Source organism: Sarcophilus harrisii, chromosome 3 (assembly GCF_902635505.1).
Source record: "Sarcophilus harrisii chromosome 3, mSarHar1.11, whole genome shotgun sequence".
Classification (NCBI taxonomy): domain Eukaryota; kingdom Metazoa; phylum Chordata; class Mammalia; order Dasyuromorphia; family Dasyuridae; genus Sarcophilus; species Sarcophilus harrisii.
This window is the reverse complement of record NC_045428.1, coordinates 428,890,610-428,907,483: the sequence shown is the minus strand read 5'-3', so window position 1 is coordinate 428,907,483 and position 16,874 is coordinate 428,890,610. Positions and strand designations below refer to the sequence as shown.

General features: G+C 31.4%; 1 protein-coding gene across 7 annotated transcripts in view; it reads left to right on the top strand.

Moving 5' to 3' along the window:
- NBEA (neurobeachin) overlaps positions 1-16,874 on the top strand; it is a 727,838-nt gene that overhangs the window by 382,456 nt on the left and 328,508 nt on the right. For all 7 annotated transcript variants that reach the window (XM_031960710.1, XM_031960705.1, XM_031960707.1 and 4 more), the window contains 2 exons: positions 559-667; positions 4,496-4,662. In XM_031960710.1, the coding sequence (XP_031816570.1) occupies positions 559-667; positions 4,496-4,662 (276 nt within the window). The remainder of the gene's footprint in view (positions 1-558; positions 668-4,495; positions 4,663-16,874) is intronic.

The window sequence follows — 16,874 nt, the reverse complement described above, 5'->3', positions numbered from 1 at the left end:
CCTGTTTGATACTAAACAGTCCCCAGTGGGAGTCATTTGTTCACTTATGATTAGAGTTATCTTGGTCAAAGTTTATATGATTATTCCTTTTCTCAGGAATTGAAGAATTACAGAATTTTAGAACTGGCAGCCTTCTTAGAGATCATCTATTCTACCCTCCCCTTCAGTATAGAAATTTCTTCTATAGTACCCCTAAAAATAATCATCAAACCTTTGTTTTAATGCAGTTAATAAAGAAGAAATTCCTAAATTATAAGGCCACTCATTTTTGTTAGACATCGTTAAAACTTTTCTTTTTCTTCAATTTAAGATCTTTCTAAAAACAAGTTTCATTAACAAAAATTATATTTACAAGATCTATTATGATTTTCACATTTATGTAAGAATTTATTAAGATATTTTTGTTTTTAAAGTACTCTGAAATAGAAACAAACACAAAAATAATTTTACTTGATAGTTTAATCAATTTGGATGACAGTTTAATATTTGCAATATTGTGATTCTTGAAAGAATTTAGAAGAGTCAAAACTAATCAAATACTTTTTTTTTTTACTTCAGATTGTTGTGTCATGCTATGAAAGATCATATAGTGCGTGTTGCCAATGAAGCAGAGTTTATTTTGAATCGACAGAGGGCTGAGGATGTGCACAAACATGCAGAATTTGAGGTAAGTTTTTGAGAAGAAATGGAAATTCACCTTTTCTGTTTTTAGATAGCCATTACTTATGTGAAGATATACTTTAATCAGAATGCTTAATAATGTGATAAAGCAGAGGATCAAATATTTAAATAGAATTTTGCTAACTTTATTTAGGGAAATGCAAATAAAAATTTTAATGTACTTTTTAATTTGCCAGATTTTCCAACCCACTAGAAAGATGAGGAAGGTAATGGAGTGGTAGTAAATAGTAATATAGTAGTAATAGTAAACAACTAACAAACTATCAAGCATTCTACAAATTGTCCTACTTATCAATCCAGTATTTAATTCATTATGGCATTAATTTCATTTTAATTTTCTTGTGTATTATCTAATAGATTACTTCTAAAGCATTGCTATTTTGTCATCTAGTTGTCAAAATCATTAAGCTCTAAGAATAGTTTGAAAAATGTCTTTCACCTCTATTGTAAAGTAAGATAAATATTCAAATTCAGTTTTTATAGGAATACCCAAAATATTTTAAAATGTTCTTTTGTGGTTTTACATTTTCAATAATTATTTGCCCCATTCTGTACTGATAATCTAGTATGTATTCCATTTAAAATCTCCTGAATTCATTATTTTTAAATATTTCATTAGGCAATATTTGCTGCATTCCTTTTATGAAACCAAATTTATTGTTTTCTCATATTAGTATCTAAGATATTTGGGTGGGCTTGTGTTACAACTGGTTTGAACTATCATACTGAATAAAAAATAAAATGGCTGTGCTATTTTATTAACCTGAACCATCAAGTATGGTTTGGTTGGGAATTGGAGACCACATTCCTAGTTTTGATGAGGGTTCTTATCTAAGTGAAGCAGCTCTCTCAAACTTTTAGTTTGATGGACTATTTCTTTTGCTTTTTGACCTTGCTGTAAAATATGAGACGCAGAGATATCTGTTGTTGTTTTCAGTACACTTAACCTTTACTTCACTTTGTCAGTCCAGACATCAGGCACTTGTCATATGGTTCTGCAACAACTTTATTACCATCTGTATACTAGATATTTTAAACTTTGATAAAAAGCAAATTTACAATAAAGCGTATATCAAAGTGAAGTTTCATATTGCCTTAACAATAAATAACATTGGATCTTTATCAGGATATGATGCAGTAACCTAAGATGACAAGAAAAGATCGAGTTATCTGTTCTTTGAAGAATATGTTTAAATATACAGTCTGTCAGAACTCTATACAAAATGAGAATATTCAATTAACTTCCAGCTTCTGTTAGCAAATAAGATTTGGAATATTAACTAAATTCCCTAAAGGAACAGCCTTAAATCAATCTTCTTTTCCAGTAAGAAAACCAAGATGCTTTATAGAATATGTACATTTTAATTGTATTTGTCATATAAAAACCCCTAAAATGAAATTTAAAGCAAAGAGATGATATTTATAAGATTTAACACTTAGTTAATTAATATGTAGAGTGCTTTAATGTAGGTTCCTTATAATTCCACTGTCACTGTGAAGATTATACGATGTAACTTTTGGAAATATTAGTTATAGATTATATACTTATATATTTCACTTAAGAAAAATGAATATCATATATTGTTTCTAGGTTTTGCTCAATAATTATAACTTGCTTTTTAAATTTAAGTGTTACATTTTTTTCTCTAGGCTAGAACTGACTTAATAAATGAATGCATGTTTTACCCTTGTTTAAAAACATGCATTATTTTATATTGGACTTTGTAATTATATGAATCAAGGATCTTTTAAGAAATTAAAAGAACATTTGTGGGAATTTTGTAAAGCTTGTTTTATAAACCTCATATAAAGAAGAAAAGTCAGATTTATTTTATGATATGATATGGTATGATATGGTAACTTCATAGTTAACATTCATTTTGTTAGCTTCTGCAATTATTAAGAAAGAAAAATGAAAATTTAATTTTACTGTCCAATGAACTGATGAAATATTAACCTCATTACTGAGGCAGATCATTGTACTAATTGGTACTTCCCTGTACAAGAAGATAAACTGAAAAATGAATTAACCCTTTGTAGATTGCTACAGTGGCTACTTTTCAAAAGTAGTAAGGTAGAATAGTGATATATAATAGTAAATGGGCTGCATATGTGGAAATATTAAAATGCTTAAGTATTTACAACAAAAAGCTTATTTAGAAATATATAGAAAAAAGTAAAATCATTTGGTGGGAGTACAAGGGGCAAAAAGAGGAAGAAAAATTCTAACAACTAGAGGGATTCTGGAAATGCATCTGTATAAGGTAACACTTGAGCTACTTTGGCCTTGAAAAGACCTGGAAGTTCCTAAGGGAAGTGGAAAAGAGAAAGCATTCCAGGCAAGAAGGATAGCCTATACAAAGGCATAAAGGAGATAAATTGTCATGTATGACACTGTTGCCTGGAATGCAAAGAACATAAAGAATCATAAGACCTAATTAACCTGGAAAAATAGGCTTACTAAATCCTGATTGTAAAGGGTTTAAATGTGAATCAAAGGGGTTTATTCCTTATTAGGAATAATTCAGTAGGGAACCCCTGAAATTTCTTGACCAGAGGAGTGACATGGTCATATCTGTATCTGAGGAATATTAGGTTGGCATTTGGCAATAAGGATTGTATAGGGAAGTAACTAAATGCCTAACTCTACAAAGGCTAATGAATAGCCATATTCTAGACTAGAGATGGGTAACATAAGGCTGGCAGAATAATTTGCTAAGGCAACTGCAGGTGATGATGAACTGAAAGCTGGGTATAATAACCTTCCACTGCTTGAGTTCTATAAGTTGATAATTTTGTGTGGCCCACAAATGATGTTACAGATATCCAAATGGTTCTTGTCAGAAAAAAGGTTCCCCACCCTATCTGCAGACAGACACTGCAGATAGTGAATTGAATATGAAGAGGAGAGATGGCTAGATTTATATAGTACTTTTAATGACAATGCCAAGTTTTTCCTGAAATAAAAGTCAAAAAAAATTCTGCCAGTAAGACCATAGCATACCAATCTCTAGAAAAAATAAGTGCTAGTGAAGAGGAACATGATTCTCCAATTGAAAATTCACAGGAGGACATGAACTAGAGTCACAAAAGTGAAAGCATTTGATTTGTACAGATGATTTCTAAGTATATATATTTGCCCCTAGTCTGGTTCCTGAGGTATAATGACAAATCTCCAACTGTCTCTTATACATTAGTAACTACTCCTCTCAGAAGCATGGAAAGCTCATTATATACAATATGAAATCCATTCTCTTTGTCCTCAGGCCTTTGTTTCTTATAATATTGCTGACAAGGTAATACTATCCTTCATTTATGATCTTTCCTTTTGAAAGGAGCACTCACATGAATGAAATTATAATGATCAAAATAAGGAAGTATGATAACATTTTTTTTTCTACTCTGCCACATTAGATTTTAAGTTAAAAAAAAACAAGGAATCTTATAATTTTGACTTATGTCACTAATTAGAACAGGGGCCTTAGAAGGTGAAAGAGTTAAGTGTTCCAAGGTCTTGTTTCTAGTCCAAGTCATAGCAGTTGATGAAATTGTCACAAATATTGCAGTTGATGCCACAAAAAATAGCAGTTGATGAAATTGCCACAAAAATATGCAAAGTATTATGAAATCTCATAATCCTGTAATGTGAGTTTAATTCTAATTGTTAATCTGAGCACAAGAAAAAGAAAAACACAATCCATAAGAAAAAAAAATTGTATTAACTGAATCTTTTTATAGAGTTACTTATTTCCATCTTTTATTTGTGGTTGAAGTAGAAAAATTAATCATTGTAAATTGTTGTGTTCTTCTGTAGTCACAGTGTGCCCAATATGCTGCTGACCGAAGAGAAGAAGAAAAGATGTGTGACCATCTTATCAGTGCTGCTAAGCATCGGGATCATGTCACAGCCAATCAGCTGAAGCAAAAGATTCTTAATATTCTCACAAACAAACATGGAGCTTGGGGAGCTGTATCTCATAGGTAAGTTTCTAGTATGAATCTTTAGAAAAGCAAAATATGACAAAGCTAATTATACTTATTGGAAAGCAGTTTTTAAAATGTATTGCCAGTTGTTTGTTCTCCCCTAGAAATTGTTCCATGATTTTAATTTAGCAAGCTTTCTTATACAAGCTTCTCAGAGACTCAAATGTGAGTATTTTACCTTTTATCTTTCAAATCATGCTTCAAAATTTGTGAATGACCTAAAAATCTAAATGTTACTGTTTTGCTTATTTAATTTGTATCAATTCATAATGCTTTACCTCATGATTTCCTTTACAAAAACAATAAGTTTTTTTCTTTGATTTCAGTTAATTTTTTTTTCAAACTGGCTTTTTTGAAGGCATTTTAATTTTTCATGGAAACGTTTCTATTCATTCTTCTATAGTATTAACAATTCCTCAAATACAAGAAAAAAAGTAGATTCATCATAAAGATTTTCTTCTGTGAAGTGTCGCAAAGAACCTGTGGCTTCTTTATTCTTTTGAGACACAGAGATAGATCTGAAATCATAACTACCTAGCCTCAAATCTTAACTCCAGCACTTCCTATCTTTGTTAAGACATACACATGATGTAACCTCTTTGACTCCAAATTCAAGATATAAAACAAAGCATACTTTTGAGAACCGTGGCATAAGTGGACAGAGTTCAGTTCCCACCTCTGATACTTCCTAGATGAGTGACCATGCACAAGTTACTCATTTGTTAATGGGCACAAAAATATCTGTATCATCTCTCTCAAGAGTTATTTTGAAGTTTGGATAAAATATTTATAAAATGCTTTTTGCAAACTTCAGAGTGCTATATGTTATTTTTATTATAGGATCTAATTCCTTTTTTCTTTTGCTCAAAAGTCATTTCTTATTTATGTACCTCAAAAATGTTACTATTATGACTAGAATATTCTACTGTATCATTTCATGACACAGCTCAGTTTGACAAGTTTCTTTATGTTTACTGTTACTACTTCCTAAATCCTGGGCAAGCTATTCAATTTCTCTTTAAGTCAAGCAACTCCTTAAGTTTTATTATTTACCGAGTCATTGGATGAATTGGGAACTGAGTCATGGGACAGAGAGCCCACTCCAGAAATTTCTTACACTGATTTAGGTCACATTCTTTTAATTATGTTAATTCTTTTAATACTATTTAATGATGCTTTAGACTAGCAGAAAATTGAGAAGGCTGGTCTTTAGTATAATTAATGCTTTTAGTATTTTAGTATATTTAGTAATTTAGTATTTTAGTAATTTAGTATAATAATGATTAACTCTCTAATTGTTTTGAGGGTCAAGAAGGAAGTGGAGATGGGGCATCAAGATGATGATCAGAATAGTCTTTACCTGTTGTCCTGGAATTTTGAATAACTCTAGCTGAGGGCATTTTTTTGTTTTGGTTTGGTTTGCCTTCCTGTTTGAGGTTGAGTACAGTGAATAGAGCATTGCGATTAGAGTCAAGAAGACCTGAGTTCAAATTTAGCTTCAAATACTTAGTAGTTGTGTGAACCTGGGCAGGTCACTTAACTTCTGTTTTCCTCAGTTTCCTAAACTGTAAAATGAGAATAGCATGGGCTACCTTGGGTAGTAGTGAGGATCAAATGAGATATCTGTAAAGGACTTTGCATAGAACATGACACAGAGTAATAATCTTGTTCCCTTCCCCTGCTTCCACCATGGTATTCTACATTGATTCTGTATTTATCTATTTTCTTTTTTTGTGGATACTTTCTCCATGGATGAAAATTGCATTCCCTCTATACCTTAGTAAATAGACTCCTTGAGAGTTGCTGTGGTTAAATAAATTCATGCCCTAAAGATTAACTTTCTGAGGAAATGCCTTTCTTTACTTGGCCAGGTTGTTCTTTGGACAGTATACCCATAGCATGCCATTAGACCTGAAATTTTGTTTGGCAGATCTGACAGATCACTTAGCATTTATTATGCATTTAGTATATTCTTTATACTGCTAGGTGTATTGTGTTTCAAAGAAAAACAAAACAGTCTTTGCCCTCAGGGAGGCTGCATTTTATTAGGAAGCAAAATGTATTTAAGTAAATTTAAAACATGAAAAATAAATTCAAGATGATTTGGGAAAAGCACTTTGCACCTGGAGAGATAACAAAAGGCTCTTGTGAAGATGGCAGTGAGCTGAAATTTGAAGCAATATTGAAGGTTCTGAGAGGCAGAGTTGAGAAGCATTCACTCTGAGCACAGAGACAGAAGATACACCATTGTTGTTAGAGGAACAGTGAGGAAGCTAGTTTGATTTGTACTGTGTAAAATAGGAAATAAGGAGATATAGGATAGTCCAGGAAAAATGACCTAGTTACAGACTATAAAAGGCATTAAATCCCAATCAGAGGAATTTGTATTTATCCCAGAAATAACAGTGAGCCTCTGGAGGTTTTTCAACAGGAAAGTGATATCATCAATTCTGTACTTTTGGAAGTATCATTTTGACTACTCAGTAGAGGATAAATTGGAGAGACTTTGAGTAAGGAAAGAGAGACTTTGAGTAAGGAAACCAGATGATAAGCTGTTTCAGAAATTCCAGTGAGAGGTGAGGACCTGAACCATGATGATTGTGGTGGTTGTACTTTCTGATAGTTCAATTAAATTACCTGTCCTCTATCCATTTTCCAGGTCAGTTGTTTTTACTATGAGATATTTTATATTCTCCCTCTGGGATTTCTTGTTACTCCATTGCAAAGCCTCAGTCCTCTTTTAGTTCTTGTATTCTAGAATATTGCATGAAGCATAATTACCCAGTTTTCTTGGCTAGAAAGATTACTGACTGTGATTCTTTATTTGATTTATCAATCAAGAGGGCTTGTATTAGAGAATCTGGGCTATACTTCTTCCCACTATTCTGCCATCTTTACTGACTGCTGCTTTTTTTAAGAAGAATAAGCTTAGATTATGTAAAGCTACTAGGGAATTGTAATCCAAGTAGAGAAATGGAAATAGATCCCATTATACTACTATACTATACCACTATATCAGGAATAGGCAAATTTGGATTAATAATCATGGTCAGTAATCTTATGAAGATACTAGGAAAAAAAGGAGTGGTACAGTCAGACACCTTCCTATTTTTTTTTTTTTTTAAGAAAAAAAGAAGAGAATGGTATTAGTAAACTAATAGATCAGTGAATTTGAATTCAGTTCCTAGAGTTATTCTTGAGTTAAAGGCATGGTTGGTGAATATCCAGTTAAGAAAGTGATGGTGATCTAAAAGAAGAATAATATGTATGGCTTCATACATATTATGGAGCAGAATGGATAGAATGCTGCACCTTTGAGTTAGAAGGACAAGTTTGAATCAGATGTGAATCAATCAAGTTTCACAAAAATGGCACATTTTTTTTTTTTTAGGAATAATAAGCCTAAGGTATTATCTGACCAACAAAAGTAGTCATGGATTAATTGGATGGTATTAAAATGAAGACTTGAAGAACCAATTGAGCAACTACTTCCATTCATCATTTTTTTTTTTTTTTGAGGTGGTCATTCAATTTTTAAAATTTTTAAAATAATATTTGATTTTCCCTCAGTTACACATAAAGACAATTTTAATGTTCATTTTTTTTTTAAGTTTTAAGTTCCAAATTCTATCCCATTTTGCCTCCCTTCCCGCACCCATTGGGGCCAGTAAGCAAGGAAACAATCTGATAGGGTAACACATCTTTAATTATGTAAAACATTCCCATCTTATTTATTTTGTGAAAATAAAGAAGGAAGGTGGAATGGAAAGTGGAAAGAAAGGAGGGAGGGAAAGAAGGAAGGAAGGAAGCAGGAATTCTTAATTTCTATTCAGACATCATTTCTTTCTCTGGCGGCAGATAGCTTGCTTCATCATGAGTTCTTTGGGATTTACTTGAATATCATTTTATTGCTGAAAATAACCAAGTAATTCATAGTTCTTCACCATAGAGTATTGCTGTTACTGTGTACAGTGTTCTCCAGGTTATCCTCATTTTACTTTGTATAAGTTCATGTAATTCTTTCTAAGTTTTTCTGAAAATCTGCTTATCATTTTTATAGCTCAGTTATACTGTTACAATCATATACCTGAATTTGTTTGGTCATTTCCCAATTGATAGACAGATTTCAATTTCCAATTCCTAGCTACCTCAAAAAGAGATGCTATAAATATTTTTGAACAAATGGATCCTTTTCCTTTTTTAAAAAAATCTTTATGGGATAGATATTTAGTAGAAGTTTTGCTGAATCAAAAGATATGCACAGTTTTATAGTCTTTTGGGTATAACATTCCAAATTTCTCTCCACAATGAATAGATCAGTTCACAACTCCATCATCAGTGCATTAGTGTCCCAGTTTTCCCATATCACCTAATCATAAACATTTATTATTTTCCTTTTTTGGATATCAGCCAATATGATAGGTGTGAGATGGCAGGCACCTCAAAGTTGTTTTAATTTACATTTCAAATCAAAATGATTTAAAGTATTTTTTCATGTCTATAGATAGCTTTTCAACTTCCTACCAAAAAAAAAAAAAGATCACTTTCCATAGGCAGACATTCATAGTACTCTTCAATTTTTAAAAAATATGACTGGAAGGAGAATTCTAGAGAATCAACTAAAAAATTAATTGAAATAATTAACAACTTTAGCACAGTTGCAGTATACAAAATAAAGTCCATATAAATCATCAGCATTTCTATTTATAAACAACACAGTCTAGCAGCAAGAAATAGAAAGAGAAATTCTATTTGAGATAACTGTAAACAATTATAAAATATTTGAGAGTCTACCAGAAGATATGTAAAGAAGTTTTCTGTAGCCCATATAAATGTTATTTTGTGACTAAATTCATTAAAAAACAGTGCACTACTAACTGAGACTCTATGATAACAAATTACACAATAATAATTTAGTAAATTTAGTTAGTACTGTTATCATTCAATATGTGGTTAGTTTGGTAGAAGCTTAATGAGAAACATCACCGTTATGTGAAGTAATGCAAAATTTTCAAAGGCAATGCTGACAGAGCTTAATTTGTACAGTCTGACAAAAATGAAAAGACTACAAACAATTGAATAACAAATTTTCATCTAAAGGTCAGACTAAAAAATTCAGAGGCATTTATCACCAAAATTATGTCTCCAAGGAAATGTTTTTTTGCCTGTTATCAACTTATAAAATCAATGACTGAAATATAAGAAGGATTGTGATATGTGTCAGTGGAGAGGGAATACATTAATAAGATCATAGAGCTTTTGAAGTAATGAAGTGATTAGGAATAAAGAACACAATCAATAGTTGGGAAACTAAAATTGAGCCCTTTACTTACATTGGAATACCTCTCAAAGTCTGAGGAAAAAAACTTTGTATTCTTTTCATGAAAAACACATATACACACAGAAAACTCTGTGTGTGTGTGTGTGTGTGTGTGTGTGTGTGTGTATCTATCTGTAAATTTTATTACTGAAGTATCTTTATTTGCTATTTAGCCTAAAAAAATTATAAATGTTCACTTTTTATAACAAGTGCCTTAGGTTACAGCAAAATTATCGCTGTGGGGGGAGAGCCATAGAAAATTCTCAGTCAAGAAGTGAAGTGTACTTAAGGAATTGAAAGGAGACCACTATCACTGTATCATGGAATACATGTAGGGGAATAAGGTATAAAAAAGATTGGAAAGCTAAGAAGGGGCTTTATAAAGGGTTTTAAAAGCCCAACAGAGGATTTGAGATTTATTCCTGAAGGTACTAGAAAGCCACTATACTTTTTTGAGTAGGAGAGTTATATGATCAGATCCAAGTTTTGGGAAGATCATTGGACAAGTGAGTGAAAGATGTGGGATGAAGGAATAAGAGAAGATAAGGAGGAGAAAACAATTAGAAAGTTGGGTTACTGAGAAGATGATGGAATCTCTGTAGTTAAAGAAAAGTTAATTCAGTTTTAGACATTTATAGTGACTTTTTCCATATTTCTTTTTTTTAATGTTAGCTTAGGGATTGCATTTTCTCTAAAACTCATGAATTTTCTGTCAATGTTAGATGGGTTCTCCCCATGTGAATTTTGATTGTTTTCATAAATGAATACAAAGTTATTTTAATTCTTGTCATTTTTTTATAAACATTTAGACTGACAGATTAATAAAAGAAATCAAGGCATTTAAATTCTGATGAATATACTCAGTATGTTGAGGTTTTTCTTTTAGTTTTAGTGAACATAGTTTTCCTTTGTCACGCTCTGAGCAAATCAAATTCATTCATTACTACTTATGTTATTTTTGTGAAGAGTTTCAGTCTTATTCCACCCTTTGTGATCCTGTAACTGTTTATCTCTATCATGAAATGAGATTTTTAAAAGTTGAATTTGTTTTTTCAGAATTTTCCCAATGGAAAAAAAAGATAATTCTTCAAGCTGAATTTAAGTTAATGTACTTTATTTCTGTAGATAATAAAACACCTGCTTAGTGATAGAACCTGTTATTTCAATGGCATATAAACTCCCTGAGTGAGAACTTCCTCTGCTACTGTTAGTTTCTCTTCCTTCTCTGTATTTATCATTTCAGAGTTTCCTAAAGCAATGAGAGTTTAAATGACTTTTCCACAGACACATAGTCAGGAGTAAATATTAAGATGTGAGGTTATGAATCTAAGTCTTCCTGTTCTTGCGGCTGTCTCTCTATCCATTTTACCAGCATGTTTCTTTGTTATAATTTATATAACTTTGCGGGAAATTACAGACTAAAATTTGGAGTAGTTATTTTTGGGTAATAATGTGTTTTATGCAAGAAAAGGAGGAAATAGAATCTTAGAAAGTATCCAAAAAAATGTAAAAAATCTTAAAGCACTTTCAGTGGCAAAATTAACAGGTTCTTGTTAAACCACTGAAGCAGAAAGCAAAGAAAATCAAGTGACTGATACTAATTATTAGAAAAGAAAACCAATTACTAGTAAAAGAGAAACCAAATACTAATAGTGAACCAAGTTCAGTCAGCCATTTTTACTGATTTAAACTTAGACCATTAGCATTGAGATGAATGAAAACAATCTTTTGTACAGCAAACATTGATATGTGCTAGTAAATAAATAGCTTCTTCAGGTTTGGACAACTATGGAATGAAAAAAATAATTCCTCCATTTTAACAACTTTTCAAGTCAAGATAGATCAGAAAAATGTGGCTCATATAATTTATCTGGAAGCTGCAAATTATTATGTGTCCTTGAGGACAGGGTTAGAATACAAACTGTTCCTCAGAAAATAAACACAGCTCCTTCCTATACTCATTATTCAGTGTACAAAGTTGCAGTCAAACATTCTGTACATGAAAATATTGCCCAAAGGTAGAGAATAGGACATGAAACGGTATCCTTTAACCATCAAATGAGAATTCCTTTTATTCCATAAATCATGTAAAATTAAATATCGCAACTATTTTGGCAAAAAAATTTTGGGGTTAAAAATGAAATGTTCCGAAATAAGATACCATATGGATACTTTTACACTTTTTTAGACCAGCTGTCTCCAAAAGACTAAGGGACTTTTGAGAATACGTGGTAGTATATATTGCTAAGGGTGCTTGCCTAACTTGTGTTAATATGTGTTTGTAACAGGTAATAAAGCAAAACAAATGAACAATTCAGCAGAATCTTTGGTTTATATTATTTAGATTAGACTTTTTTTTTTTACTGTTTAACTATTTGTATGGGAGAATGTTGTTATGGAATGAGAAGCTTCCTTGGTATCATTGTGTATAGTCTGGTAATAAAATGTCTTAAATCTTGAGAAGTCTATCCTTTTTCAGAAAGAAGGTACCTTGATAACCATCTGCTTTGAACTTAATTAATTGGGAATCTAAAGTTTATACCCCAGTTATCGTTCTGTGATTTTTAGGAATGTAAACTCCTAAAGAACAGGGATTGTCAAATTTGGATTCTTTATATACAGCATATATGTCTGTCTAATTGAACTTAAGTTAGAAAAAAATTCTGTATCTACATGCACTGATCAATCCTCAAGTCAACGCCATAGTTAACCACCTTATCCTTTAAACTATACCCAAATAGAGCACCAGCCCTGGAGTCAGGAGGAGTTGAGTTCAAATCTGGCCTCAGACACTTAACACTTCTTACCTGTGTGAACCTGGGCAAGTGACTTAAACCCAATTGCCTCAGCAACATACACACACACACACAGACACGTGTGTGTGTGTGTATGAACATATGTATATATAGGAAAGAAACTTAGGAATTGAGGAATATTGTGAATATCAAGGATAGTTTATTCTTGTTCAAAATTTATTATAAATTTTGAACAAAAATTTATAATATGAAATGAAAAAAAAAAACTATCCTTGATATTCACAGTATTCCTCAATTCCTAAGTTTCTTTCCTTAAAACTCTTCTCAGCTTTCTCTGGTGACTGTTTTCTTCTTCTGCAGCTCTTACCTTCAGCTCAAATTTTTAATAACTGGAATTGCAAATTTTATGACAAATTTGTTAGTTGATTTTTAAATGAATACCTTGTCTTTCTCTTATCCTGTATAACATGCTGGTGTTTGGTAACATATTTGTTACCAAATATATTCTAATCCCCACTATTCTCAACTATTGCAAGTCTCCAAACTAGTCTCCAATTTCTTCTTATTTTATCTTATAAATAACTTTCAAAATTGTTATAGTACATAGGCTTGTATGTACATATGTACGTGTACATATGGTACATAGGCTTGACTGTAACTTCTCTGAAGAAAAACCCTTCAGTGGCTCCCTAATTTTGTTCTTTTTTTCTTTTTTTTTTTTTTAATTAAAGCTTTTTATTTTCAAAACATATGCATGGATAATTTTCACCATTCACCCTTGCAGAACCTTTTGTTCCAAATTTTTTCCCTCCCTTCCCTAGACGGCAGGTAATCCAATATATGTAAAGCATGTGCAATTCTGTACATATTTCCACAATTATTATCCTACACAAGAAAAATCAGATGAAAAAGGAAAAAATGAGAAAAAAACAAAATGCAAACAACAACAAAAAGAGTAAAAATGCTATGTTGGGATCACACTCAGTCCCCATAATCTTCTCTCTAAGTACAAATGGCTGTCTTCATCACAAGAACAATTGGAACTGACCTAAATCCCCTCCTTGGTGACAAGAGTCACCTCCATCAGAATTGATCATCATATAATCTTGTTGTTCCTTTGTATAATGATCTCCTGGTTCTCTCATTTCACTTAGCATCAGTTCATGTAAGTCTTTCCGGGTTTCTCTGAAATCATCCTGCTAGTCGTTTCTTACAAAACAATAGTATTCCATAGCATTCGTATACTATAATTTATTCAGTTTCCAGCTTCTTACTACTACAAATTGGGCTGCCACAAACATTTTTGCACATAGGTCCCTTTCCTTTCTTTAAGATCTCTTTGGAGATATAAGCCCATTGCTAGATCAAAGGATATGCACAGTTTTAAAGCCCTTTGGGCATAGTTCCAGATTGCTCTCTGGAATGGTTGCATCAGTTCGCAACTCCACCAATAATGTACCAGTGTCCCACTTTTTCCTGCATCCCATCTAACGTTCATCATTATATTTTCATCTTAGCCAATCTGAGAGATGTGTAGTGGTATCTCAGAGTTGTCTTAATTTACATTTCTCTGATCAATAGTGATTTAGAACCCCTTTTTCATATGATAGAAATGGCTTTAATTTCCTCATCGGAAAATTGTCTGTTGGAGAATGGCTTGAATTCTTAAAACTTTGAGTCAGTTCTCAATATATTTCAGAAATGAGGCCTTTTTCAGAAGCCTTGAATGTAAATTTTTTCCCCAGTTTATTGCTTCCCTTCTAATCTTATCTGCATTGGTTTTGTTTGTACAAAAAAGAAAAATTAACTTAACATAATCAAAATTATCCAGTTTGTGTTCAATAATGCACTCTAGTTCTTCTTAGGCTACGAATTGCTTTCTTCTCTGTATATCTGAGAGGTAAACTATCTTTTGTCCTCTAATTTGCTTGTAATATCACTTTTTATGTCTAAATCTGGAACCCATTTTGACCTTACCTTGGTATACAGTGTTAAGTGTGGGCTAGTGCCTAGTTTCTGCCATAATAATTTTCAATTTTCCCAACAATTTTGTCAAATAGTGAGTTCTTATCCCAAAAGCTGGGCTCATTAGATTATTATAGCCATTGACTATTTTGTCATGTGAACTTAACCTATTCCTCTGATTGACTACTCTATCTCTTAGCCAATACCAAATGGTTTTGATGACTACTACTTTATAATATAGTTTTAGGTCTGGTAGAGCCAGGTAGGCCACCTTCATTTGCTTTTTTTTTCATTAATTACCTTGAAATTCTTCACCTTGTTCTTTCAGATGAACTTTGTTATTATTTTTTCTAGCTCTATAAAATAATTTCTTGGGAGTTTGATATGGCATTAAGTGGATTAATTTAGCTATTTTTATTATATTACTTCAGTCTATCCATGAGCACTTGGTTTTTTTTTCCAAGTGGTTAGATTTGCATTGAAAAGTGTTTTATAATTGTGTTTATATAGTTTATGACTTTGCTTTAGCAGGTAGATTCCCAAATATTTTTTATTACCTACAGTTATTTTAAATGGAATTTTTCTTTGTATTTCTTGTTGCTGGACTTTGTTGGTAATATATAAAAATGCTGATGATTTATGTGGATTTATTTTGTAACCTGCAACTTTGTTAAAGTTGTGAATTGTTTCTAGTACTTATTAGTTGATTATCTAGGATACACTAAGTGTATCATCATATCATCTTCAAAGAGTGATAGTTTGACTTCTTAATTTCTTTCTTCTCTTCTCTTTTATTGCCAAAGCTTACATTTCTAATATAATATTAAATAGTAATGGTGATAGTGGGCAATCTTGTTTAACCCCTAATCTCACTGGGAATAATTCTAGTTTATCCCTATTACATATGATGCTTGCTAATGGTTTTTAATAGATGCTACTGATCATTTTAAGGAAAACTCCTTTTATTCTTATACTCTCTAGGGTTTTGGATTTTGTCATATGCTTTTACTGCATCTATTAAGGTAGTCATATGATTTTTCTTAGTTTATTATGATAATAGTTTTCTATTAATAGCTAATTATGCTAATAGTTTTCCTAATATTGAACCAGTCCAGGCTTCTTGGTATAAATCCTACTTGGTTATGATATATTATCCTGGTGATAACTTTCTGTAATCTCTTTGCTAATATTTTATTTAAGATTTTTGCATCAATATTCATTAGGGAAATTGGTCTATAATTTTCTTTCTCTGTTTTGACCCTGTCTGGTTTAGGTATCATCACCATATCTTTGTCATAAAAGATATTTGGTAGAACTCCTTCTTTCTCTATTTTTCCAAATAATTTTCATAGTATTGGAATTAGTATTAGGAATTAATTTTTCTTTAAAAATTAATAGTATTGGAATTATTTTTTCTTTAAATGTTTGAATTCACATGTAAATCCCTCTGGCCCTGGAGATTTTTTCTTAGGGAGTTGATTAATAGCTTTTTTAATGTCTTAATGGGACTATTTAAGTAATTTATTTCCTGTTAATCTGGGCAATCTATATTTTTGTAAGTATTCCTCTATTTCACTTAGATTATCAGATTTATTGACATATAATTGGGCAAAATAAATCCTAATTATTGCTCAAAATTCCTCTTTATTGTTGGAAAGTTCTCCCTTTCATTTTTTGAAACTAACAATTTGATTTTCTTTCCTTTTTTCTAATCAAATTAACTAAAGGTTTGTTTATTTTGTTGGTTTTTTTCATAAAACCTAACTCTTAGTTTTGTTTATCAATTCAATTTTTATGTTCAATTTTATTCTCCCCTTTTATTTTCAGAATTTCATATTTGGTATTTAATTGGGGATTTTTTTATTTGTTCATTTTTGAGCTTTTTTAGTTGCATGCCCAATTTATTTATCTTCTCTTTATTTTATGCAGTAAGCATTTAGAGATGTAAAACTTCCTCTAAGAACCGCTTTGGCTGCATCCCATAAATTTTGGTATGTTCTCTCATTATTGTCACTCTCTTGGACGAAATTATCAATTATGCCTATGATTTGATTTTGAGGTTTTATATCCCAATACATAGTCAATTTATGTGTAGGTTTCATGTACTACCAAAAAAAAAGTATATTCCTTTCTTTCTCCATTCAATTTTCTCCAAAGGTCTAATGTAC